This window comes from Pelodiscus sinensis, chromosome 4, assembly GCF_049634645.1.
Source record: "Pelodiscus sinensis isolate JC-2024 chromosome 4, ASM4963464v1, whole genome shotgun sequence".
Classification (NCBI taxonomy): domain Eukaryota; kingdom Metazoa; phylum Chordata; order Testudines; family Trionychidae; genus Pelodiscus; species Pelodiscus sinensis.
In genome coordinates this window covers 49484985-49510282 of record NC_134714.1, presented here as the reverse complement: position 1 = coordinate 49510282, position 25298 = coordinate 49484985, and the positions used below count along the sequence as shown (strand labels likewise).

Sequence of the window (25298 nt, the reverse complement as noted above, 5' to 3'; positions counted from 1 at the left end):
AATTGTGAGCAAAATAATTAAATATTGAAATAAAGATTGTAATATTTAATATATAAATATTAAAGAAAATCTCAGTTGTTAAAGTGTATGGAATAGTCTTATGAGTAAAATATTTTTCATTCTTGGAACTTAATGTTCTTATGCAGTTTGTTAGATGAGGTGTAGGAATGCAAATAAAAAATACCTGTAATTTCTTTTTTGTATACTTTCATACCAAATTAACAAATGCGTATGTAACACACACACGTAGTGTAGTTCCCTGTCCCATCTGTGACATCTGATCAGTTAATCTGCTGAAAGTGCGGGCTTACTTAGAAGCTATGTACTGTAACAATGTATACGTGTTTTACAAAGATTCACAGATAACTGGTGGAAATGCATCTAGAATGACAAATTAATATACATGAAAACAGATTTTAAATGCCATTGTTAGTGTTTCAAGTTGATTACCATCTATGCATTATCAGAGGGGTAGCCGTGTTAGTCTGAATCTGCAAAAGCGACGAGGAGTCCTGTGGCACCTTATAGACTAACTGAAGTGTAGGAGCATAAGCTTTCGTGGGCAAAGACCCACTTCGTCAGATGCATGTGACATGCATCTGACGAAGTGGGTTTTTGCCCACGAAAGCTTATGCTCCTACTACACTTCAGTTAGTCTATAAGGTGCCACAGGACTCCTTGTCGCTTTCATCTATGCATTATGCACCTTATATACCATAATTTTTGACAAATTTGTTCAGCTGTTTCACTGGTGTGATGGTTAGTTGGTAAGAAGTTTACAATAACTTTACTAAACCAAAATGAAATATTATTCCACTGTGTTGCATCCTAGGAGGGCCACTGCTTCATGGATGCTCACCAGGAAATTATGGTAGACAGAAACGTTGGATTTCCCTCCAGACTACCAATTGCTCTGGTTTAGGGTGAGCTGGATCTTTCATCCTTACTTGATCTTTCCATGGGAAACCTTTCCAAGTTATAGCTCCATTCCCATACTTCACTCAGGATGAAATCTAGTTATTTACTCCATTTAGACTTCAGGTCACAGTACTCTTGTCCATCAAACGTGACTTAGCAGGTGCAACTGGGTTTTGTCTTCTACTCTAGAGTTTTCTCCAAGAGTTGTGACGAGTATGAAAATGGAGTGGCAGAGAGCAGCATAATCAGAACAAAGCATTGTTTATTTATCCATATGAATATAAGAAACGGGGGAGGGGAAGGTTGAACACAATAAAAGGACTATACCTATATTGTCCTATCTAACCCTTTGCCTTTCCTTGAGAATGTAGGTAGGCCCACTTTACCCTAGATAGGGCAAAGCATACTATACTACAACTGAGTGAAGCAGATTGCACTCCTAAAGTCACATCTCTCAGCCTGACCCTCCATCAATATTCACGTCACCTGAGCAGTAACTGCTTTCAATCACTTTGCTTGAAACTTCATGCCTGAAATCCTATGAGATTTTAAGATGGCATCCTTCCTCCCCTTCTGTGGGTCCAACCAGACCCATGATTCCACATTATTAGAGGTAAACTTAAGAGGAATTAATGTCCATATTGTCTGATTGAATACGAACAATCAGGAGTGTTTACAGCCAATGCATTTTTTTTTCCTGATGACCAAAACTAACTAAGGGCTTCTCTACATTGTGAATGAGTCCCTTTAAATTTTGGTCTGGACTCACAGCAGCTGTCTGGACCTGTGGCAAGCTCACCGTGGTGGACAGGAGCTATGGGGAGTTCACCATGGCACTCGCTCCCCGTGCTCCCAGCCACCATGGTGTGTGTGGTGGTGGTGGGGGGGGGGGGGGGTCGAGGGTCCTGACTGTTGTCGCAGTCCAGCAACAACCGCTCCCCGCCCCAGGCCAAGTCGTCCCCCAGGCTGGAGGTGCAATGGGAGGGACGGGAGAAACCTGTGAAATCACGAATGGCAATTCTGTAAATTGAGGGTCTCCTGTCTGACTCAGAGAGACATTTCTCCATGAGTTCACATCAGTTACACTGATATCACATCAGTTATACTGCCTGATAGAGCGTAGTTCTTGCCTGGCACCTAGACACCACTGCTGAATGAAATATGGGAAAGATGGAAGAGTGGAGATATGTATTTTCTTATTTCTGGTTGTACAGAGTCTCCTTTCCCCAAATGCATCCAGACTCTCTTTCCCAGCAAGCGCTATGATTGTGCACGGTTGTTGGAGGATGGCTGGTTTACCTGCATGATTGTATAGTAATAGCTTATAATCTAATTCATAATAAATTATTTTATTTTGCTCTGCTCTCTGAGCATCCTATATCTAATGTCGATTTTTAAAAGCAGCATCTTTAAATTGGTCAATCAGATAAATGGAATAGGGCTGTAGACAGGATTTTTAATAAATGACCTATTTAGTACATGTGAATCTACTCTGTTACAGGGCTACCAAATTGCATAAGAAACCCGTCGTGTTTCTGAAATGTTCCAATCTGATATACCCTGGTATATCAAAATATTATTTTTCTCATGCAGATGAACAGCATGAAATCAATTGCTGGAGGGTGGAAAAAGTAAAATATTGATGCCATGAAATCCGAACACTGAGGGAAATAACACTGTATTCTATGTTCTCTAAAATTATCAAAACATTATTGTCTCGTTCCTCAAAATGCCAAATATGATAATGGGAGTACAAAGAAAAAATAAAGTGCAAGTTAAAAAGTACATATTTAAGATGTATTCAGTTACTAATAATGCTAGCGTTGGAACTTAGCTACTAGAGGCATAATAGTTTCCTGTTTAACATATTTATATTGGTTGTAAAATTAGGAACTGTCATTATAGCCCCACATCACCTGCATGAGGGCAAAACACATAAATCAATAGGTGCTGTAAAAATGACATTGAACTGAATGGCATGAAACTCTTGCAAGATATTTATGGGTATGGATGCCATGTGCCAAGACACACATGTAGATTTTTAGTGGATATGACTGACAAATATTAAAGGTATGACTATCCAGTCCAGTTTGTATTTTCAAATGTCAGTTCACTTGTACTGGAGTATTTTAATTTAAACTTTGAAACTGAAAAGGTATAAAGTACAAAACGACAGATGAGCTATTAGTAAAAAGGCTTTTCAATCACAGATAGTGCTTCAAAACTCCACATGTAGATCATTTACTGACTTCTGTTTGATCATATCCATAGACCTTATTCAGGTTTTTTCATTCACATGCTGAACAACCATAATGTGCAATTACACTGTAGAACTGGATGCAATAATCAGTAAGTCATCTACATTTAAAAATATACCAGTGGATTTTAGGGAATGGTATACAGAAATAGAAAATTAATGAGAAAAAATTGTGAGTACTGATGTGTTTAGACTTGGTGTGAAAAATAAATCACAATCTAACTGAAAAAAAGAAAACTGGTTAAGTTTTATTTGTTTGTTTTAAACGATAATATAAACAGAAGACACAATGCTTAAAGTTAGAAAACCTGTACATTTTTCCCACTTTATTTCTGGTAAACCATAAATGAAATGGCTGGATTGTGTGTACTACTTACCGATCATAATCATAATGGGAACACTGATAGTTTTACAATGCTGTACATCTTACTATAATCTATAATTAAAACTAAACTTTTCTGTAATAAATATGATGGCACATCTTATTCAGACTGACTACTCAGGGCATTTTGGGGACAGGGTAAGCTAGATGAAAGGGATCATCTCTAAATACAAGCCTGTGTGTAGAGGACTGGGGGAGTAGTTAAAGAATAAGAGCCATATATAGGGAAAGAAAACCATTTCATTTGCAGGCTGCAGTAATCCTAAAGAATTTAAAAAGCTTTGAATTTTGTTCCTAAATTGTATATTTGATCAACATCCATCAAATTACAGGCATTAATGTAGCTATGGGAAAAGGAGAGACAAAAGCACTGATGAGGAAAACAATACAGGGTCGGAAAAGTGGGGGGCAGCTTTTGGAGTGAAAACCGAAGTAAATTGATTAGTAAGAAACTAAGTCAAGTACAAGCATAATATTGATGTGATGTATCTCTTCAGCTATTGCATGGAGTAAAAGTGTATAACTGATTGAGACATAAAAATCTGTTTTTTCAGTAAGGTGTGTAATGAAAGAATCTAAGAAAACCCTGTCTTTGTTTTTAGCTGTTTTTATGTATGTTCTTGGTTTCCTTCAGGAGAGTAGATGAAGATGACATGGAAATATTGGGCCTGGAGCAGTCACCATTTGTAACTGTTACAGACTCTTGCTTGAATCTATTAACAATGAAGTCACAATGGCTGTGTCTAGACTACATGCCTCTGTCGGCAGAGGCATGTAGATTAGACAGATCAACAAAGGCAAATGAAGCCGAGATTTAAATGATCGCGGCTTCATTTACATTTACATGGCTGCCGCGCTGAGCCGACAAACAGCTGATCAGCTGTTTGTTGGCTCGCGCGCTAGTCTGGACGTTCCCCCTGTCGACATCAAAGCCCTTTGTCGGCAGCCCCGTTATTCCTCGTGGGATCAGCTGTTTGTCGGGTCAGCACGGCAGCCATGTAAATGTAAATGAAGCCGCGATCATTTAAATCGCGGCTTCATTTGCCTTTGCTGAACAAACAAATCTACATGCCTCTGCCGACAGAGGCATGTAGTTTAGATGTACCCAATGTGTCCAGTGTAAATAGTTTAGAATTTCCTGTAAGAAAATTACAGGAAGCAGTAGTAAGGAGTGACATTACACACTTATTTACTTGGCATGTATCTTTGTGTGCAGATATCAAATTTGGAAGCGGATGTTACAGAAGACTGCTACAAATCGTTGCGTCTAAAATTAATTTTCATTGGACAATTGATAATCAGCTTGCTAACAAGTTAGCTTGTTCAGTAATGGCTATATACTACTCTGTTGGTCTGGTATTCTGAATTTGATGTTACCTGTGACAAACTTTATCATTGAGCTACCTTGGCTAAATTCATTGTTAGATTGTGTCTTCAAAGCACAGTGATGAGTAGAAATGCAACACCGCTACTTAGTCTCCAGAGGCACTGTTCCACCTAAGTCTTAGGTGGAGCGTGGGCACAGTATGAGCAGTGTTATAGAGATTGTAGCATGTGTCTCCCTTCTTTTATCAGGTATAAATATGTCTGCCCTCTACAAAAGGAGGTGAGACTCCTTAAACTGTCTCCCCTTTTCCCACCTCCCTTGTCCTTCACGCTTCTATGCAATACTAGACACGATCTAGACCTAATACAAAAAAAACCCCTCTATATCTACAGTAGGTTATATCCTCCCCTCTCTGACTGTGATTAGGCATGGATTACTCTCTTGTTGTTCCTGGCACACCATATGAAGTAGAGATTAATGAAAGTTCTACTGTGTGATTTTTTTATTTTCTCGTATTTTAGTTATCATTGTCTTTTGAAAACGTAACTGCAAGTTTCATCCTTTCTATTTTTAAAGCTATTTATTTTAACAAGTAGTATGGTGATTGCTGTTTGAAGACACAGCAGTTACCTTCATATCTGTGATATTGCTATATTTCCTTATTCTTACAGGAGGAAATAGTTCTTATATCTCAGATATCATGCGGAGGGAATTGTTTGCAAATGGTGATTTTTTTTCAGGAACTTCATTTCTTCAGTTCACATTCAAATGAAGGAGGTAGCATGATCAGAAAGACATCTTTCTTATTTTTACAATTAAGGAGTAATTTTTTGTTTTTGTCTGCACATTTGTGTGCATATACTTTATATTTAGCATCTTCTTTATTATTTGTTATTTTTATCCAAAACTGGCCCATAATTTCAGAAATATGAAAAAAACATAGGTCTTGGGCTATGTTTACATAGTCCTGTGTGTCATGTGGGCCACAACCACACAAAATATATATACCACCTGTATAGCCTTAAGGATGTTATTACATGGGCTGCAGGTTGAGACCTACTAGTGTAGTCTGTTAATTTTCATAGTTCCTTGGCATTTTGACAACTTTTGAAAAGAGTAATATGCCACAATATTCAAGTCACTGAAAATTATAAAGTGATTTAATTGACTATAGGACAAGGCAAAATTGTAATTAATACTAGTGGCATTAAAAGTGCAAGAATCCATGATTGTAGTGTATTTCCAGTGGTGTAATCAGGGATACAGTTTGACTGAATGTGCAGACGTTGGAACATAATTATTTTTTATTCAGTTATAGGTGCTCAGCGCAGGAGAAGCCCCAGTGCACTTGCCATTGAAGTATTTGAATCACATTTGGGAAGTCACATTTTACAGGTAAAAATAATGGCTTTACCAAAATAATCAAGATAACTAGACAGTAACAATATGTAATATTTCTGCCAATTATTTGATGCTGTTGTTATTCAGACTTACATTTATGAGATTTTTTACAGATTCATTTTTTTCTTTTTAGAAAGTCTGTCAGTGAGAGAAATTTAATGAGAGAGGGAGGGCAAGTATTCTTTGTGCTCTAATAATGTAGATGAATCACACTATGTAGTTATATTGGACTGTGCAGTAGCTATTGCTCACAAAATTGTGTGTGTGTTAGTGTATATATAAAGTACCATTTCGTGTAGATAATTTGATTCTTCTTAAATGTCCTGTTCAGAGTTAGATTTTTTTCCCCCATTTTGGTTTACAAGCACCATTTCCCTTCCTCCACCCACACCTGTCATGACTCTAAAGCTGTTGTTATTTAGCAGAAAATTCTGCTTCTCAATTCAAACATGCAGTATGGAATATTGTCTTTTGATATGCAGGAGAGGCAAGTTTAGGATACTTATAATGAGAAATATTCCACTTCATCTGAAAAAATTTAGAGGCATTTCTCTGTACTATCACAGATGAGGCTTTGAAAGGAGCTATGGATAATCTCCAAATTTTTAGATCTTTTTACAGTTAAGTGAATGAGAAAGGTAACAAAGGTAATTCTAGTAAAGCGTAAAGTTTACCAGTGGAATGAATTTCCCCACAGTGCAAAAATTATGAATGAAATGATTTAATTATTTGTACTTCCTTGGTAGAGGTCTAGGTTCAAGTGTTTAATGCTGTAGGCAAATAATTATGGTTACTCTACCAAAGATGGTAAATATGCACCGAGCTTTGCACATTAGGCACAAATGCTATTGTACTGCCTCACAGATGTAACAAGACAATACCCCCCCCTCCAAAAAAAAAAAAGACAAAATAAGCAATAGTTTTGTGATGTTGGAATTTATGTAATTTTGTCTGCATGCTGCTGTGAATATATAAACATATACTTTATATGTTAGGGCACGCTTTTTACATGATGTGTCATTGATTTTCATTGAAATTGATTTGAATCCAGTTTTAGTCCAGGTGTCAATCATGACCTTATAATATGCATTCAGTTCATTCTTTTATTAGAGGTCTATCACAGTACAATCTTACAAACTATTTGGAATGTAAATTTTTCATTCATTGAATGGCTGAGAAGCTTTCATCATTTTTATGTGCTTAAAGCAGATTTACTTTTTATTTTGGATTTATCTCCCCCCGACTAATACATAAGGCTATCAGACAGAGAACAAAAAATCACTACAACATGTGTACGTAGAGTTAATGGTTTTCAGTGTGAAGTCACCATAAATTCCATACTGAATATCTGTTGAGGTGTGGCCTTTTCAAAGAAAGTGTTGGTCTTTCCAAATTGCTTCCATTAATCTTTAGCAGAATTGATAGAAGAAAGTTTTCAGGTGACATTTAAAAGAGAATAGATGTTGATGATGGATACAGAGCACAATGAACTTATAATGGATATAAGTTAGTCATAATATGTTAAAAACCTTTGTTTTGTTTTAGCAGGCTAAAAACGTATAACACAACTCTCAGTAAGAGATTACAGGGAAAGCATTGAAATACAGTACTTGCTGCCTACCTGCAGGTACCTTAGAATATCACCTTGTGATCAGGGATGTAAAAAATTAAAAATACTAACTGTGTAACCAATACAAATTCTGTTAGTTACAGGGTTAGCCAAGGGCTCAGTTGCTGGGTGCCAGCTCCTGGCTCCGAAGGGCTGCCAGTTCACAGCTCCTGGCCACATGGGACTACCGGCAGCCCTTGTCTGGACTGGTGGGGCCCACTGCACCTCACTGCGAAAGGGGGGCTGCTCCAGCCAGGCTGGGTGCTGGTTAATGGTTACTGGTAAGCATCATGCAGTAACTAGTTAATCAGTTACCTGTTGATATCCCTACTTTTGATGTCATTAGTAGAAGCACCTTCTGATGTTATTGGAAAAGCACTCCAGAGAAATATGTGCCTACCTGCATCAAGTGCTGTATTTTGGGGCAACCCATATTTTTCAGAATCTGTTAACAAAAGAAGCTGGATTCAGTGCCCTATACCATTAATATTTCTGAGTAAATTCAGACATTAAGGAGTCATTTTCTAATATTAACCAACACGTGAGAACCATAATAACACCATATTTTAAAAGTGTATATTGTTTGTTTTTAGAGATGGTATAAAAGTAGAAATAGAGCAACATCTTGTGACATTTTAAATCTTGTTTCTACAAACAAGTACCCTCAGTCAATCATGTCAAAAATTTCTAAGCCACAGCCAATTGCAGTATATTATACTGAAGAGATGATTCCCACGGTAGGGGAAAAAGAAATGTGCCACAATGTGGTCATGGAGAAATAAAAGGAAATACCCAAATATTATTATAGCAATAGCCTCACAATCAGAAAAGACGCTTTCAGACATTACCCAATTAAAACACCTGGATGAAGAAATAGTGGGAATTCCTTGAGTAGAAGAGAAACTAGATAATTAGAGTTGCCCATTAAGTATTAGTAAGTCTACATTATACTCCAAGTTCATCTTATGCATGAGAGTAGCTTTATAATGATTTTAGGCTGCTATGAAAAATATCTTAAATTTTACCTCTATGGTGCATTTTTTACTTCATTATAAGTTCAATGAAAAATGTTGGTTTCTGTTATCTCTTATTGGCAAACTTTAGCTCAAACAGGATGTAAAAGTTAAGAAGAACAGGGTTAGTTTATGTCTTTTGATACATTCTTTAACTTCTTAACTATTGAGGATTATGGAAAAGGGTCAGTGGCACCAAATTCTTCAAATAATCAAAAATGATCAGGAAATATAGAACTAAATATAGAGAAAAGGGAAAGTTAGTGAATATATTTGCATATGCAAATTAGCTTAATTGATACTGCTTGCCTCTACAGGGATTTTTCATTACAAACTGGAGTGCTACATTGTTCAGCTCATATTGAGTAATTTAGTAACTAATGAGACCAGTTTGCACTAATTTGCATATGATAAATGAGCTTAATTGCAGTAAATAACTTGGAGGCATAATTACTTAATTTTCCTGTGTTGCACGGCTTTTAAGTTCACGTATGAACAACTCAAGATAATTTTGCATATTTAAATTAGTTGCTTTTAAAATTTCTTGAACAGAAAAGAACACACCTTAGGATTTGAACTGAAAAACAATTGAAAGTAAAGTTTACAGTACTTTGTCACTAAATGTCAGTACAATTTTACATCAAATATTAAATGTTATTGTTTTATTATGTTTTTAATGCCAAACTCTTACCAAAGTAGAAATACTTAGTATTAGATGCTCTGCAGTAAACTTTAAATGGAAGATTTGGAATGAAAGATTCTGTTAACAACTTTGTATCTAAATTGCAATGATTCTTACTGTTTGTGTACTCCTGTTCTTGTATATAAGAGCAACAACTTTTTAAAATTGAAGTCAGTACTGTGAAAGTACCTGATTGTTCAGCAACTGTAGTTTTTTAATGGTGCATTAAATTACCATACACAATTATACAGGCAGTGTTTGTGTTAGATTCTACAAACTGCCCTACTAGTGTACTTTTACTCCATTTTTTTTCCACTATCCCTTTTCACCAGAAGATTATTCAAATTTCCATAGCCTGTAAACCTTCATTTTGCTTGTGAACTTTTTCTCATGGCGCCAGTTGTGATGATGCTTTATGTCATGTGCAATTGTTCACAAGGAGGTAGGCTGAGAACACCAGCTCAATTCCTATAGGACAATGAAAAATTACTTATCCGACTTTGCACCTTTAAAGGCCCTAGACAGATTTGAGTAAGTGAACTAGGAGTGAAAAAGTTCAAAATTCCAATGAAAATCCCCAGAACTATCTAGTAATGCTTTATCAGTGAATACAGTCATGCCCCCATGATTTGCAGATCTCCATCCTGTGCTGGAAAAGGGTTCAGATACTTTCTCAACCGCATTCTCTCATTTCCTCAGGACTCACGGAAGGTGAGATTATTACATTATCCTTACACCAGCCATGACAAAATTGAAAAAACAGAAATCCACTTCAAGTGACTCCCTTAGAAGGAGCCACATTGGCAAGGACCAAATGCAGAGCTAGGTGGGACTTGTGAAGTTGCAGAGTCAGAGGGACTTTTTGTGATAATCCCTAGTCTCCTGTGGATTGAATGGGGATCTGGCCTGTATGTGTATATGCGCTGTGACCTCTTCTGAGTTAGTGAAACACCAATCTTTTGGTAAAACGGTAGAGGAGAAATTTCCACAAGTAATTCTTACAGGAGGTTTACTCTTCTTTTGCTCAATTCTATACGATCTCACAGGTCATTGAAACCACTGAGTTTACTTCAGCTTTTCTGCATTTAAAAACTCAAAACAATATAAAATCTACCGATGGATATAAAAAGTCTGTTGTATTGTTGTTAGCATTTTACACAATTTACATTAAATTACATATTTTCATGGAGATCTAAGAAGTATATGTGCTTTGTTCTTGATTCACAAATACATTGCCCAGAAAAAACATTTCTCACATAGTTTGTAAGAACATAGTTCAAACAAATCTTTGTGGGTCTATTAAAAAGTACTTTCTTGACTCTTAAATATACTCAATTTGCTGCCAAATGTAGGACTGTGTCTAGACTGGCCAGTTTTTCAGGAAAATCAGCCGCTTTTTCGGAAAAACTTGCCAGCTGTCTACACTGGCCGCTTGAATTTCCGCAAAAGCACTGACTTCCTACTGTAAGAAATCAGTGCTTTTTGTGGAAATACTATGCTGCTCCTGTTCGGGCAAAAGTCCCTTTTGTGCAAAACTTTTGCGCAAAAGGGCCAGTGTAGACATCTGAGATTTGTTTTGCTCAAAAAAGCCCCGATCGCGAAAATGGCAATTGGGGCTTTTTTGCGCAAAAGCGTGTCTAGATTGGCCATGGACGCTTTTCCGCAAAAAGTGCTTTTGCGGAAAAGTGTCCCTGCCAATCTAGATGCTCTTTTCTGAAAATGCTTTTAACGGAAATCTTTTCTGTTAAAAGCATTTCCGGAAAATCATGCCAGTCTAGATGTAGCCTACGGATATGTAATCAGAATCTTTAATAACTGCTTTAAAACATACTTATAATCCAGAGAAACCTCTTCAATTTTTTTAAAAAAGTCATTTTTTATATTTATAAAGAGAATATAAATATTGGTTTGGCCTTTGTAATAAATGCAATACAGTAATAGTTGAATGAAACAGTATTAACGTGGTGTTAACTGCTGTTTTTCTGCAAAAATTCTGTAGTGTAGACATAGCCTATTTGATAATCACTCAAAAAGTATTTCTGATACATTCAGGTGTACTTGCTATTAATAAATATTCACTAAATAGTGGGTAAAATGTTTTGTGGCTGTGAGTAAATTGTGAACTTTTTGCCAATTAATGGCCACAAGTATTGACTTTTTGTAATTCATAGTTGCTCAACCTAGTTACAAAGGATGAAATTTTAAAAAGCAGCCAAGTCCCATTTTTACAAGTGACGTTGGCACCTAGGAGGTTGTATTTTGTTGCAGGACATTGGGATTGAGGATCATTAAGTATCTATGTCAGTTTTGAAAAAGGGACTTAACCTCCTATATTACTAATGTCCTTTGGAAAATTCTATCTGTGGTCCTTTTTCTACTTCCTGATTAGTTGATTGAGACATTCTAAACAGAAGAAAAACAAATAAGCAATAGTAACAAACTTATATTACCTCAGAGGGTTAGCTGTGTCGACAACTTTAAAAACAACGAGCAGTCTATAAACTTATACTAGGAATGTTTGGATAAATATTCATTTGGGCCAAATATTGTAAAGCTATCGAGATTCATTTACATTTTCACGAATGGCCAACAGTTGTCAGAGTACTCGCTAGCATCAATAATATGGAACCATGTATAGTAAAACAAATTGAATGAATTATCACATGTTTTCCATATTTAATCAGTTCTACTGCAATTTTAATTGAAAACTGTTATGAAAAAAATCTTCTCTACTTCCAAAGGATTTGATGTCTTTTGTCCTGTTGTAAAAACAAATGCCATACGTGGGTGCTGTAAAATATTAGGGAAAAGTTTCCTCTCCTCAGGTAGTATTTCAAACAACATTAAATATAATATAATGAGGTGAACACTATACCACAGTGATCAGGATAGCAACAGAGATTTGAGACCAAAGGTGAGGAAGCAGCAAATGGTCATCCTGGAATATATGGATGATTATGCCAGTCTAGAAGGATATTAACTGAAGAGTCCATTGCTGATTTGAAAATGTTTGCACAAGAAATGACAATTGCTAATGATGTCGGTACCATGTGTAAGCATAAAAGGTGACAATTCAGTTTCTTATAGAGCTGTACTGGATTAAGGGGACAGGTTGTTAATAGATCTAGATTAGCACATGGCAGAAGAAGAAAATGGGGTGTGTGTGTGAAATGTACAAAATTTTAGTCACCTTTCTGAAACATTTTGGACAGTTTTCTGGGCTTGCTGAAAGAAAAAAGGATGAAGAAGTAGAATAATTGGGTTAAGCAGGCCACAACTTTATTGTTAGATGTCTGGGACTACTTGGCAGATAAACATGTACTGTGCAAATGACAGTGTTTATTCCATAATTACCCGGAAGGGTTCCACCAGCTGCTCCTCTTTTCTATCTCCACCCTTCCCACCAATCCATTTCTGGGACTTTACCACCCCGCCCCCATAGGAGAGTTAAGATGGGCTATAAGAATGGGAGGGTTGACTTCCTATCGTACCAATCATAGGAATTCCCAACTGCCTCACATTCATTCCTTTAACAAACACATCAGCAGTTTTCATTTCCCCTCCTAATCCCCAGCCATAAAGTGTGGGAGCAATGTGGTCATTCTGTTGACATTCAATGTGGCAGATTAAAATTACGTATCAGTTGTTAAAATAAATTTGGGAGATAAGTAATGTTTGAGTTTCAACCAGACGATTAAATGTTCTTTAACTGCGCGTTGGCAGTTGAGACATGCATTGTGTGATAAAATGGGGTACACAGATAACAAAGGTAGATTGGAGAAGAGGATTAAAGATGGCATAGGCCTCAATTGGAGAGTGATTTCAAAAGACACATCCTTTATTTTATACATTTGAATTATGAAATTTACCCTCATCTTTATTACACGTAATTCACTGTCATCAGACTTATTCCTTTGTTCAAATAATACCCAAAACTTTCAAGACTGAAGCTGAAGGAGACATAGGTTGAACTCAAGATATAATCCAAAAGGCAACAGACTGCGATAGAAAGGAGTTGCTATAAAACACAAAAGCCTTCTCTACACTCTGGCAAAAGCCTTTAAAGACAATGGAGCCCTGGAGCCGGGAAAATTTTTGTTGAGAAAAAAAAAAAAACCCTGCCGAGAACATTTTATTGCAGCCCCTTTGATTTAAAGCGACAGTCCACTCCCTGCACTCATGTCGCATGTGCGTCGGGTGCTGAGCCGGGAAAACAAAATGCTGGCTGGCCCGGATCAAAGTGCTGCGGTCCCCCAGGAAGACAGCCATGACCCCCCATGGGTTGCGCACCGCTGATCTAGAATACCCGGTAACAGAACACAATTTAGGCATAATAGGCTTGTTTGAAGAATAATGGGATCATAATAATGAATGAAATGCCATATTAGTTTAATATAAATTTAGCAAGAAAGACTAGTTACATCACAAAGGAGACGGGGTAGTATAATACGAAAGAAATAAATTCTTAAGCCAGTTAAAACAGATTTGAAGAAATTGAAATTTCCAGGTGGATGGAAATCATCTGTGCAGACACAAACCCCCGGTGTTACACAGGTGGAGAAAAGCATGGGGCTTCTAGGCACTACTGTGCTATTAGTAGTAATAAATAAATATAGTGATGAGTAAATATACCTGTATTTTCTGAGCAGAATGCTGTGATCTGTGTAAATCCAGAGCAACTCCACTGAAGGCTATGAAGACATTCTAGAAATTAAAAAAGAAGTTGGCTGAAAATATTTAATTTTCTTAAAGAGAGCTTGGAACGAAAGGCGAGTTCTGAATGTGAAAAGGCTAAATACATGTGCACACGCATTGCTCTTTAGAACTGAGACCTCAGATCCGTGATCTGGAATACATGACGAGAACTTCCTGCGTCAGAGACTTGAGAGGTGCTAATTTACATATTCTAACTTGTCCCAGTCACAACAAATGCATTAGATTGGATCCAGAAAGGTAATCCAAAGATATGGCAAAGATATGGCTCCAAAGGGGTGTGTATTAAGAGGAGACCAAGGGGAAAATATATATGTATATATAAAAAAATCAAGTATCAAATTGTTTTGCAACTGAAGCTTGAAGTAACACTCTTAAACCTGCATTTTATATGGCCACTATAGTACATGTAGTTTGCTTTAATAAAGAAATATTTGATCTGAGCTGGATACAGCATACCATACTGTGTCATTTCATTCCTGAGAAAGTATTTGAAGAAAATGACATATCTCAGCACTGTTTGTTGACTGTTTTGTTGTCACCTGCTGAGTGTTGTCATTTCCATAGCCAGTGGGCTGTATTGAATCAGACAGAAGGAATAGGTCATTAACAGAAATGGGGGACTTTCTGCAGCCTGTAGAGGTTGAAGGAGGATTTTTTTTTCTTTCTGTGTAAACAAAACTGTATTTAATGGAGTCTTCATTCAGCTATCATTTAGGACTTAGTTCTGTTTTCAGCTAAAGTGATGCATGGTTCTCTGAACAGAGCCATATCTAGAATAGAGATTGTAAAGGTACACAATGGGGACAATTAAAAAGTCATAATTTCTAGAAATCATGGGGCTTTATCCCCTCCCCACTTCCCTGGCTTTAGGTACCTATCACATATTCACTGTGATTGGGGAGGAGAGAAGGCTCTTGGTTTTATATAAATAAATAGAAAAAAGTTTTTAAAGGGAAAAAGTACTTTCATGTATATACTGCAATCCTAAAAAATGGCATTTGTCTCCAGTTTGCAAAAACTACAAATAATACAGTTCCAGAGTTGACTGCATTGTTCCTTTCAGACATAGTGGAGAAAAACCTAGAAATAAGATTTCAGGTCATCTACTACAGCTTTTCCAACTATCCTGGTTTGGGTGCAAACCAGTGCATGATGGCTTGGATTGATACAAGTTCATTTATTTCCTTTTTAATGTTTGTAAGATGTACATTTATTTCAGTCTCTTCACATGTCTAAAATGTATGTACACACAATTGATACAGGGCTAGATTAAGGTAATCCAGAATTCCGGGCATTTCCATTATCCTGCCTCTGTGCCATTACTCGGCTCCCCACCTGGAGTGCCAGCCAGTGGCAGTAATATTGGTCACCTTATCCGTGCAGGATCAGCAATAGGGCAGTAGTAGTCTTCAGCACTCTTCGTCTGTCACACAGCTAGGCTATGTATGCAGCAGAGAGTTTACAGCTGCACAGCTGTACTGATGCAACATCACTGCAGTAAGATCTCTTGCATAGCTATTTTATGGCACTGAGAGAGTGCCCTTCCAGCAACATAAATAATCATCCCCAACTTGCAGTGGTAGCTATGTCCCACCAATATAGTGTTGGTATAACTTATATAGGGTTGTTGTTTTTTCACAATCTTGAGTGACGTACATTATACCAATGTAAGTGGCAATGTACCCATAACCACAGTCTTTGTTGAGTGATAGCAGAGACGTGCAGAACAATTGTCTGAGAGTTAACATTCATTAAAATTCATGGGTCGTTCACACCTTTCTCTCAGGACTATTGTTTCAGGCTGCATGCAGACTCAGGGGGATGCTTCATTGAATCTGTTACATTTGGAATGTGATTTCATGGTTCTCTTTGCTACCAGGATGGCTAAACATTTATTTTAAAAAAACTTAAATGAAAACTGAGATTTTGTCCATATGCCCCACTCCAAGAAGCTGGAGACTTGGGCACAGGTCTGTATGCCCATCCTTTAATCTGGCCCTGACTTGGAAAGTGTGAACACCTATTCATGTATTTAATTAATAAGTCTAATATTTGCATGAATCTCAGAGGGGTAGCTGTGTTAGTCTGTATCTGTGAACACAACAAGGATTCCCGTAGAACCTTAAAGACTAACAGATTTATTTGGGCATAAACTTTTGTGGGTCAAAGCCACTTTGTAAGAATGCAACTTCTCTTTTGGTAAAGTAAATGGGCAGACATCTATAAGTGATGCTATTGTGAACCAAGTTGTTTAAATTTGGTAATTCCCACTAATAATAACAGGAGCAGTTAAAAGAGTGTATTTTGAAAGTTACTATCTACTTCAACAGTATTTCCTGACAGTACATAATGGGAATACTGCTAGAGCTGTTAAAATATTCAAAACAGAAGACACTTTTTAAGGGAATCTAGTGTATTACATCTTCTTTAGGGAACCCTAATGAGGTCACCTAAGATGCAGGTCAATGTTGAATTAAACCCATTAGTTGGGTACGTCATTTAGACAATCATTTGTTTTCTTCCTGTACGTAGGCATATATCCATTTCTTCTATGACTCTTAATAGTTTAAAAGCATCATTTATACATATCCTCATAGATTGACATAAGGTTATAGTTCTTTGATAGTAGATGAATGAACTCAAATGTAGATGAATGAAGTCAAACTGTATTTTATTGCAAAGATGTTTTTAAATTGCATATTTTATGTAGTGAACGTGATTTTTCACCCTTCCTGTGCTGTCATCTAAATAAATTTTGGATCCAGTATTTTTTCTTTAATTTGTCTTCTGATTACTCACAGTTACTTGTGGTATTAAACTAGTGTGACTTACCTTATTTGCCTTACCACATGAATAATTTATTTTGTCTTTAGTACACTGTAAACTTTAGTACACAGGCCTCCCCCCCCCCCCCCGTCTCCTCCGCCGCCATAAATCGCTCCATCCGTGTAATCGCTTCCTTCAACGACTCCGGCCAGTGTCGGCGCACCCACTTCTGCCCTTTGGCGGGCAGGATCCGGATGTACTGCACCTGCTCCGCTACCTGCAGCCCCATCTTGCTGGCGGGTTCAAGCCACCGCATGCCCGCCTCCCTGACTCGTTGTCCTGTGGTCGCTCCTTTGCGGGCCTGTGGTCGCTCCTTTGGGTCGTAACTGGTATCCCGGAACCTCTGCCGATGCGTCTCCGGGGATATGCCCAGCAGGTCCAGCACGGCTTCCTTAACCTTGTAGTAACACAGGGCGTCCTTGTCTGCCATACTTCTGTAGGCCAATTGTGCCGGACCTGTTAAGAAGGGGGCCAATAATGTGGCCCAGTGTTCCTGCGGCCACTTGGCAGCGGTAGCCACCCGTTCTAATGTGACCAGAAATGCCTCTGGATCATCCTGGGGTCCCAGCTTGGTCAAACGAAGGGGCAGCTGGGCGCCCGGGATGGCGCCGTCTTCCCCGGTTCCTAGGGGGTTCGTCTCCCCCCCACCGGCGCGCCTCCTTGGGCCGTTGCCCCCTTGTGGATCTCCTTCAGCATTTGCTGCTGCTGGTCCTGGAACTGGGTCAGCATGTCTCGCAACACCTGATTTTGATGCTGCTGTTGCTGTTTCTGGTTGTCGACCAGCCACTCTATAATCTTTGTTGACCTCCATCCTGCGTCTTGTGGATAGGTCAACCGCAAATTGTAGGTGGCCACCACCTATTCCTTTTCGAAAAAATACCACTCGAATCAGTGGCCTTCTTCCTCCCCCCCACCACCTTTTTTTTTTTTGGGGGGGGGGGTGCTACCCTGCTCCCTAGAGCCCCTTCTTACTCCCGGGGCTCAGGGACCCTACCCACATTCTCCACCACGTGTAAACAAGTCAGACACCGTTCGTCACCGACCCGGCCAACAGCCCCCCCGGTTTATTAAACGTGCGGGCCAGTCCCGCCATAACTAGTACAAGACCGCCACCAGAATCCGCCCTGTGTCCCTTTTTCCCGCTCTCTTGAGTATGCACGCCCGAAATGGATGCGTCGGCCAGCGGAGTAGGGGGGTTCGGGCCCACTCCCTCTCCGAACCCTGGCCCAGGGCCCTGAAGGCAGGGACTCACGGTCCCTCCCTAGCGGATGGGGGAAGTGCCCCAAAACACACCCGCTCACGGGCTCCACGACCCCGCCCTGTGCCGCTTCCTACTCCCCCAGTCCTTAAGGGCTCGCCCCTGCCCTGTTACCCAGCCTCACCTCTCCCTTCTCGTTCCTCCCTGCTGCTCCGTTCTCCTCCCCATTCATAGTGCCAGCCCCGGGTTTAAATCTCCCGCCGGCTCCGCTCCCCCCGTCCGTCACTTCCTCCGTGGTGACGCAGCGCCTCTCTTCCCCCGTGACCTCATCGGCCCGCGCCTCTCTGGCCTCTTCCTCCTTGGCCTCGTTTCTCGGCGCCCTTTGCCTCCCGGCACTCCCCGCGCCGGGCCCTGACGCGTCCGCGTGGCCCGCCGTGCTGGGGCCATACGGGCTCCCCGCCACCCCGCGTGTCCGCCCGGCGCACCCCCAAGCACCCATACACCTTTTAAGAAACAGAAAATACTCTTGTGACAAGTTCCCCCCATACTTTATAAAATTATCTTATGAATATAAATATTTGCAAGTCAAAGTTGCTTTGGATAAAATACCTCATGTAACTTACCAATTTTAATGTTACAATCTTCTGGATCTGTAGGTTTTATTTTGGTGCATGTGTCATTTTTGTATGTAAAGTTAGAAATATAAAGTATGGCATTGTTCATAGGTTTAAATGTTCAAATGAGAGCCATCAATGATACTCAGGAAGCCTTAATGATTGGGTGATCAACTTAATTACTTGAGAAACAAGTGATCTTGTGACACCTTAGAGACTTACCAAAATATATATAATTATGAGCTTTCCTGGGCAAAACCCACTTCATCAGATGAATTGGAGTGAAAATAAATTTGCCAGATACTACTTCTGCTGTATATGTGAGGTGTATGTATACAATTAGTCCCCTCATTAACATGAGTCCTAAAATTGCCAGGTACTACTGCTGTTTTTTATACTTGCAGGTGAGGCCTGTCATTGACCAGCAAAAGTCATTTTGCATAGATTACACTTATAGGAAAGTTCAAGAAATTAAATATATGTAATAGAATTTTTATTAATATGCTTGTAAAAGAATGGTTTTAAATTTGTAAGTTTTCTGCTTCAAACATTATTCATTTTATTGAATAATTACCATCCATAGTAAATTTGAATAAGAAACTCATAAAGCTTTCATTACTCTTTCCATTACTAATTTGAATTATTTTGTGATTTTTAATGGTAAAAATGTTCTTTGCACTAAAATGACAGTTGAACAGGTGACTCAATTTTAATTTGGTAGAAAATATTTTATGAAATAGAATTATAACACTTAAGTTTTTTCCAATAAAAAAATTAATTATTTAAACCTTTTACCCAGCACATGTAAAAAGTAGTACATTCAGCTGTTTTAAGTGGCAGGATTGTTTATCCAAAATAGGTAATCACGGAGTATGATTTTATTTTGTACAAACAAATCCACAAACAAACTCTTCAAAATATATATATATATATATATATATATATATATATATATATATAAGCAGTAGTAGTACCTGGAAATTTAAGATCCATGTTAATTAGGCTAATTAAGTGGGCTGGATGTGTCCCATACATAGATTTTTATGTGAAAATGCATATGTTAAAAGTGGGAAAAATTGCCTTTGTAATGCGCCAAGCAGTTAATGTCTATATTCAAGCCCAAGGTAACAGTGTCAAATTCATAGATTAATTCCAGTTCAGCAGTCTCTCTCTGTAATTGGTTAATGAAATTCCTTTGTAGACAATGTCTGCTTTCAAATACATGGTTGAATAACTAGGCAAGTTAAAATGTTCCCCTACAGGTTTCTGTGTTGTGTGCATTTCTGATGTCTGATTTGTGTCCCTGTATCCTTTGTTGTAGAGACTGGCCAATATACATGGCAGAAAGGCATTGCTGACACTTGATGTCACATATCACATTGATCGAGGGGGAGAGGGCAATAAAATGGCAGTGGTTCACCAGGATTAGCCCCTACTGGCCCACTCCCATTATATTTACTTGCACCTCCATAGATATGGGCGATTGTAGCTCCCATTGGCTCCATGACCAACAGGAGCTGTGATTACCCATACCTGTGGAGGAGCAGGTAAATACAGAAGTGTTGGGACCCTTTAGGGGCTAACCCCAATAAACAGGATCTGGCCCATAGGCTGGTATTTGCCCACCTGTGCCTTAGAGGCCCCTGATATTGTGGCTTATATGATTATGTCCTGTGATGGTGTCACTAGTATAGATATATGGACAGAGTTGGCAACAGAGTCTGTTTCAGGGGTAGATTCCTGGTTGAGTGTATCTGAGATGTGATGTGTGGCTGCTGGAAAGGATTTACTTCAGGTGGGGGGGTTTGTCTGCAGGCAAGGACTGGCCTGTGAGAGTGAGAAATCATTTTCCAGAATAGGTTGTAGATTGTCAACGATATGCTAGAGGGTTTTAAGATGGGGGTTAGAGGTGATGATTGATGGTGTTCTGTTATCATCCTTGTTGGGCCTGTATTGAAATAGTTGACTTCTGGATACTTGTCTGGCTCTGTCAATCAGGAGGGCATTTAAGTTTTAAAAATGCCTGATAAAGATCTTGTAGGGGTTTGTTTCTATCTGTGAGACTGGAGCAAATCTGGTTGTATCTTAGGGCTTGGCTATAGACAATCAATCATGTGATGTGCCCTCGATGGAAACTAGAGGCATGTAGGTAAGAATAGAGGTCAGTAGGTTTCTGATATAGGTAGATGTTTATGTGACCATCATTTATTTTTACTGTAGTGTCAAGGAAGTAGATCTCTTGTGTAGACTAGTCTACGGTGTGGTTGATAATAGGGTAGAAATTGTTGAAATTCCTGTGGAATTCTTTGAGGGTTTCCTTCCCATGGGTCCATATGATGATGTCATCAATGTAGCATAAGTAGAAGGAGGAGTACTAGGGACTGAGAGCTGAGAAAATACTGTTTGTGGTCAGCCATAAAAATGTTGGCATATTGTGGGCCATGCGGGTACCCATAGCAGTGCCACTGTCTCAAAGGTATAAATTGTCTCCAAATTGGAAATAGTTGTGGGTGAGGACAAAGTCACATAGCTCAGCCAATAGGTGTGCTGTGGCATCATGGGGGACAGTGTTCCTGGCAGCTTGTAGCCCATCCTCATGTGGAATGTTGGTGTAAAGAGCTTCTGCATCCATGGTGGCCAGAATGGTGTTTTCAAGAAGATTACTGATGTTCAACATTCCACACAGGGATGGACTACAAGATCAACTTTGAGTTGAAAGCATGACTGAAATGAGAATAGATTTTAGGGTGAGTTTATAATACATGTAAGTGGATGAGAACTAGCTATATGTTTCTTTTTTAATTTTAATTCTGTAGCTTAGTTTGATCTGTTTTCACTTGCAACCACCTAAATCCTACTGTTTGTAGTTAATAAAAACACTTTTGTTTACTAATCAAGCCCAGTGTAAATAACTGTCACACGGTGGGGGGAGGGAGCGATGAGTGTGCATACTCTCTTTTATATTGATAAAGAGGACAAATATCCTCTGAGATATCTTTGTGTAAATTTTTTTCTCAGAGAAAGATGGATTTATTTGGGATTTTGATGCTGTGCCGTAGAGCTGCATTCTTCCAGAGCTGAAGTAGTTAAGTGTTTGCATTGCTTTCCCAGGAGGGTGATTATCCTAGCTCTGTGCCTTGTCTGGGGAGACAAGAGACACAGGGCAGTGGGGAGCCCTAGAGAGCCAAAAGGCAAGTATCAGTGGCATAATCATCACACCAGGGAACATCCCCAAAAGGTTTTCATTGTGTGCACCCCATCACAACTCCCTGATGGGTTCAGATAGGTACCTATAGTTCAAGCATTCTCACACTCTTCTGTAGTGGGACCGTATCTGAAGGCAGAAATCTTTATATGACTGCCTCCCATCCCACTGGCCACCATCTCATTTGCAATCACATAGCAAGCCATTGGCAACTGCAGAAGTTGTTCATATGAAAAAATATTAGGAAAATATTTAACATATTTTTGAGCTCTTTTTCAATGTGGGTAAGCAGCTGTGGAGGAATCAGCAACATGAGAGATGCCAGTTCTCCACAGGCTCCCAGCAAATGCTCCATGAACCACAGTTTGAAAATCAATGTTATAGTTTTATTAAAAACAATACCAAAAACATTGGGAAGGAAGCCAAATGTACACCAGGCCTGTAGACACTCAGCAATTTTCCCTGTATAGTTTCCAAGAAAACTTTCAGGTGAGATTTAAAATTTACACAATGCTTTGGTATTTAGAACAATCAAAGTTTTACAATCAGATGTCTATCACAATTTATAATTCACTGATTTATGTACATAGAGTATACTGTCAGCAGACAATACTGGAAATAAAAAAAATGCCATATGTTCAATCGGATTAAAAAAATGGGATCTTAAATAAATTCACTGAAAGAATGTGTTGCTGAGCTTGACTTCAGTCTTTTTTTTTATTACTTCCTTTACATGTCTAAGGCAGTGATAATCTAGACAGGGTTTTTCATCCTTTAAAAATCATGCAGTCAAGCAAAAACAAAGGTACAGTATGATATTGCCTTTGATGAAAGGGATAGATATTATCTTAAATGTAAACAATAGTTAAAGTATTTGTGAGAAAGTAGGACTTCATGATTTTTCAAGAACACAATATTGCATTGAGATATAGAATAAAAACTGAACAAATATTTGGTTTTGTTTATTTTTAAATCCATACCTACAAGGCCTAAAAATGAAAATGGTGATTCTGATCTTAATATAGGCTGTTCCTGACTTGCGACACAATTGGTTCCTGGGATACTGTCGCAAGTCGGGGGTGTCGTAACTCGAGCCTGCATTTACAACAGGTGTCGTACGCCATTGTAAATGCAGGGCTGAGGACGTAAGTTGGGGGATTTTGGCCTCTTCCACACTTACGGAAAAGTGTGGAGGGTCGTAAAGCAGGAGCCTCTTGTACTTACAGTATTTCTACCAGGTCCCCTTTTTCTAGCAGTCAACTATTTTGTCCATGAAAGCACTATAGTATTTTAATATCTTCCACTACTAGATGTGCTCTGTTTGGACACAGATTTGCCCAATAATTGCCAGATCATTCTTCAGGGTGTTCAGTGGGAGAACAGAAGGAGCCTCGCTCTTTGGCCCTATATGCAAGGAGAAGTTGCAGTTACCAGTTTCTGTGCTGAGGAGAGTACAGGACTCCTCCCTTTTTCCTCCTCAGTGGGGCACAGGGAAAAGGTGGGGAAATGGCCACATTCCCTTTCTTTATCAGCAGTAGGCAAGGAACACTTGAGGAGCCTTTTCCAAAAGAAAGGTGTATCCTGACTAGTCCTTGCACAGTAGGCCACTTAAGCTTCTCCTGTGACCATATAGTTTTGTACTGCTCACTCCCCTGCTTGAGAGTTCCAAACTGGCACTAATGCTGTGAAGAATCCTTCTCCTCTCAGATGATTGGTCCTAACCAAAGTATGAATTATCTGAATGTGAGAGGCTTGGTGGAAGCTGACTATAGTTGCTATTGCTGTGTGAAGATGCATATACATCTGTATGCTGTGTTTGGGACTGACCCTGTAGGGCTTCTTTCTGGGAGAGGCTGGAGTTTTGGAAACTAGCAGTGAGAGTGGAAAAGAGCCTTGCATTTTGTAATAGATACTACTTTATGATTTATTGTAACTAGGTTTTACCAAGTTTTTACTTCCTTTATGTAATAGTTGCATTCCCAGCTCAAAGCAAAACTTCAATCACTGTTTCTCACAGCAGTAAAAAAAGAAAGCATGGGTGTCTTTTAAAGGGGGTCTCAGTTTCTTTAGTCTCAAGAACAAGCCCAACCAGGGCGATGGTTGCAAATTTCTACATAAAACCTTGCAGCTGTATGAGCAGATTTTTAAACAGAAGTCTCTTTCAGATCGAGCATTTTAATAATGTTTGTCTCCTAAAGAATTTTCTAGAAAGTGTGCTGTCTACAGATTTTGCCGCTCACAATTTCTCACAGGGCACCAGCCATACAAATGATTTTGAATGAGAGAATAATGTGGATCATATAACAGAGGCTCCCAGAGAAATAGACAGGAAAACTGAATGGACATTTAAACATTTTGCAATTTCATTGCTACTGCAACACTTCATCGTCTGTGCCTAATTCAGCAGAAATAGCTGAAATATTTGAATTAAATGTTTAGTGGCCTATGAAAGCTTTAAGGGAGGCATACTCTGTTTGTACAGTGCTCCTTAATGGAGGGAAACGGCTTGCGATCCAAGAAACATGACTATAGGGCAGCAGCAGGTTGACCCACATCAGACAGACAATCGGGTTTATCACCAAAGCCAGCAGTACAGTCAGGAAAGAAAAGCTGACATCCAGATGCTAGTGATATAGGAATCCTATCCAGACTTGGGCATATGGGTCCTGCATCTGTCAGTTGGCTCCCAACCTTGAGCAGATTTTGTATTACCAACAAGTTACAGCTCCCAATCAGCACTGTTACTGAAAGGGATAAGCCAACTCTTCTGATGCAGCAGAACTGTTCTATTGAAAGGTTGATTTAGGTTAAAAGATGTTGTGTGGGAATGGGGTGGTTCCCATTAATGTCAAGATTGTGTGTACAATTATTTTAGTCCGTGAAGGCATTAAAATAGTAAACTACATAGTAATGTAATGTTGGAATGTTAAGGAATGCCAGTAGAAAAAAACCCCACGTAAAAGACACAGGATCACATTTTATGTGGAGTTTCGCACACAAGGGCAGGAAACTGAATTTTTGACTGCTTACTCTGTGAAGTAGTGGAGATAGTTTTTTTTAAATCAACAAATGACACTAGATGTGCAGAGGCTCTGAAGTATCTTTCTCAAATAAGGAAGAGCAGTTGTTCTCTGCCTACCATCCTGTTCC

General features: G+C 38.9%; 1 protein-coding gene across 9 annotated transcripts in view; it reads left to right on the top strand.

The window, feature by feature from the left end:
- Positions 1 to 25298, top strand: part of NPAS3 (neuronal PAS domain protein 3) — an 888952-nt gene that overhangs the window by 409209 nt on the left and 454445 nt on the right. For all 9 annotated transcript variants that reach the window (XM_006117663.4, XM_075926952.1, XM_075926953.1 and 6 more), the window contains one exon: positions 6197 to 6279. In XM_006117663.4, the coding sequence (XP_006117725.2) occupies positions 6197 to 6279 (83 nt within the window). Of the gene's footprint in view, positions 1 to 6196; positions 6280 to 25298 lie in introns of those variants that run through there.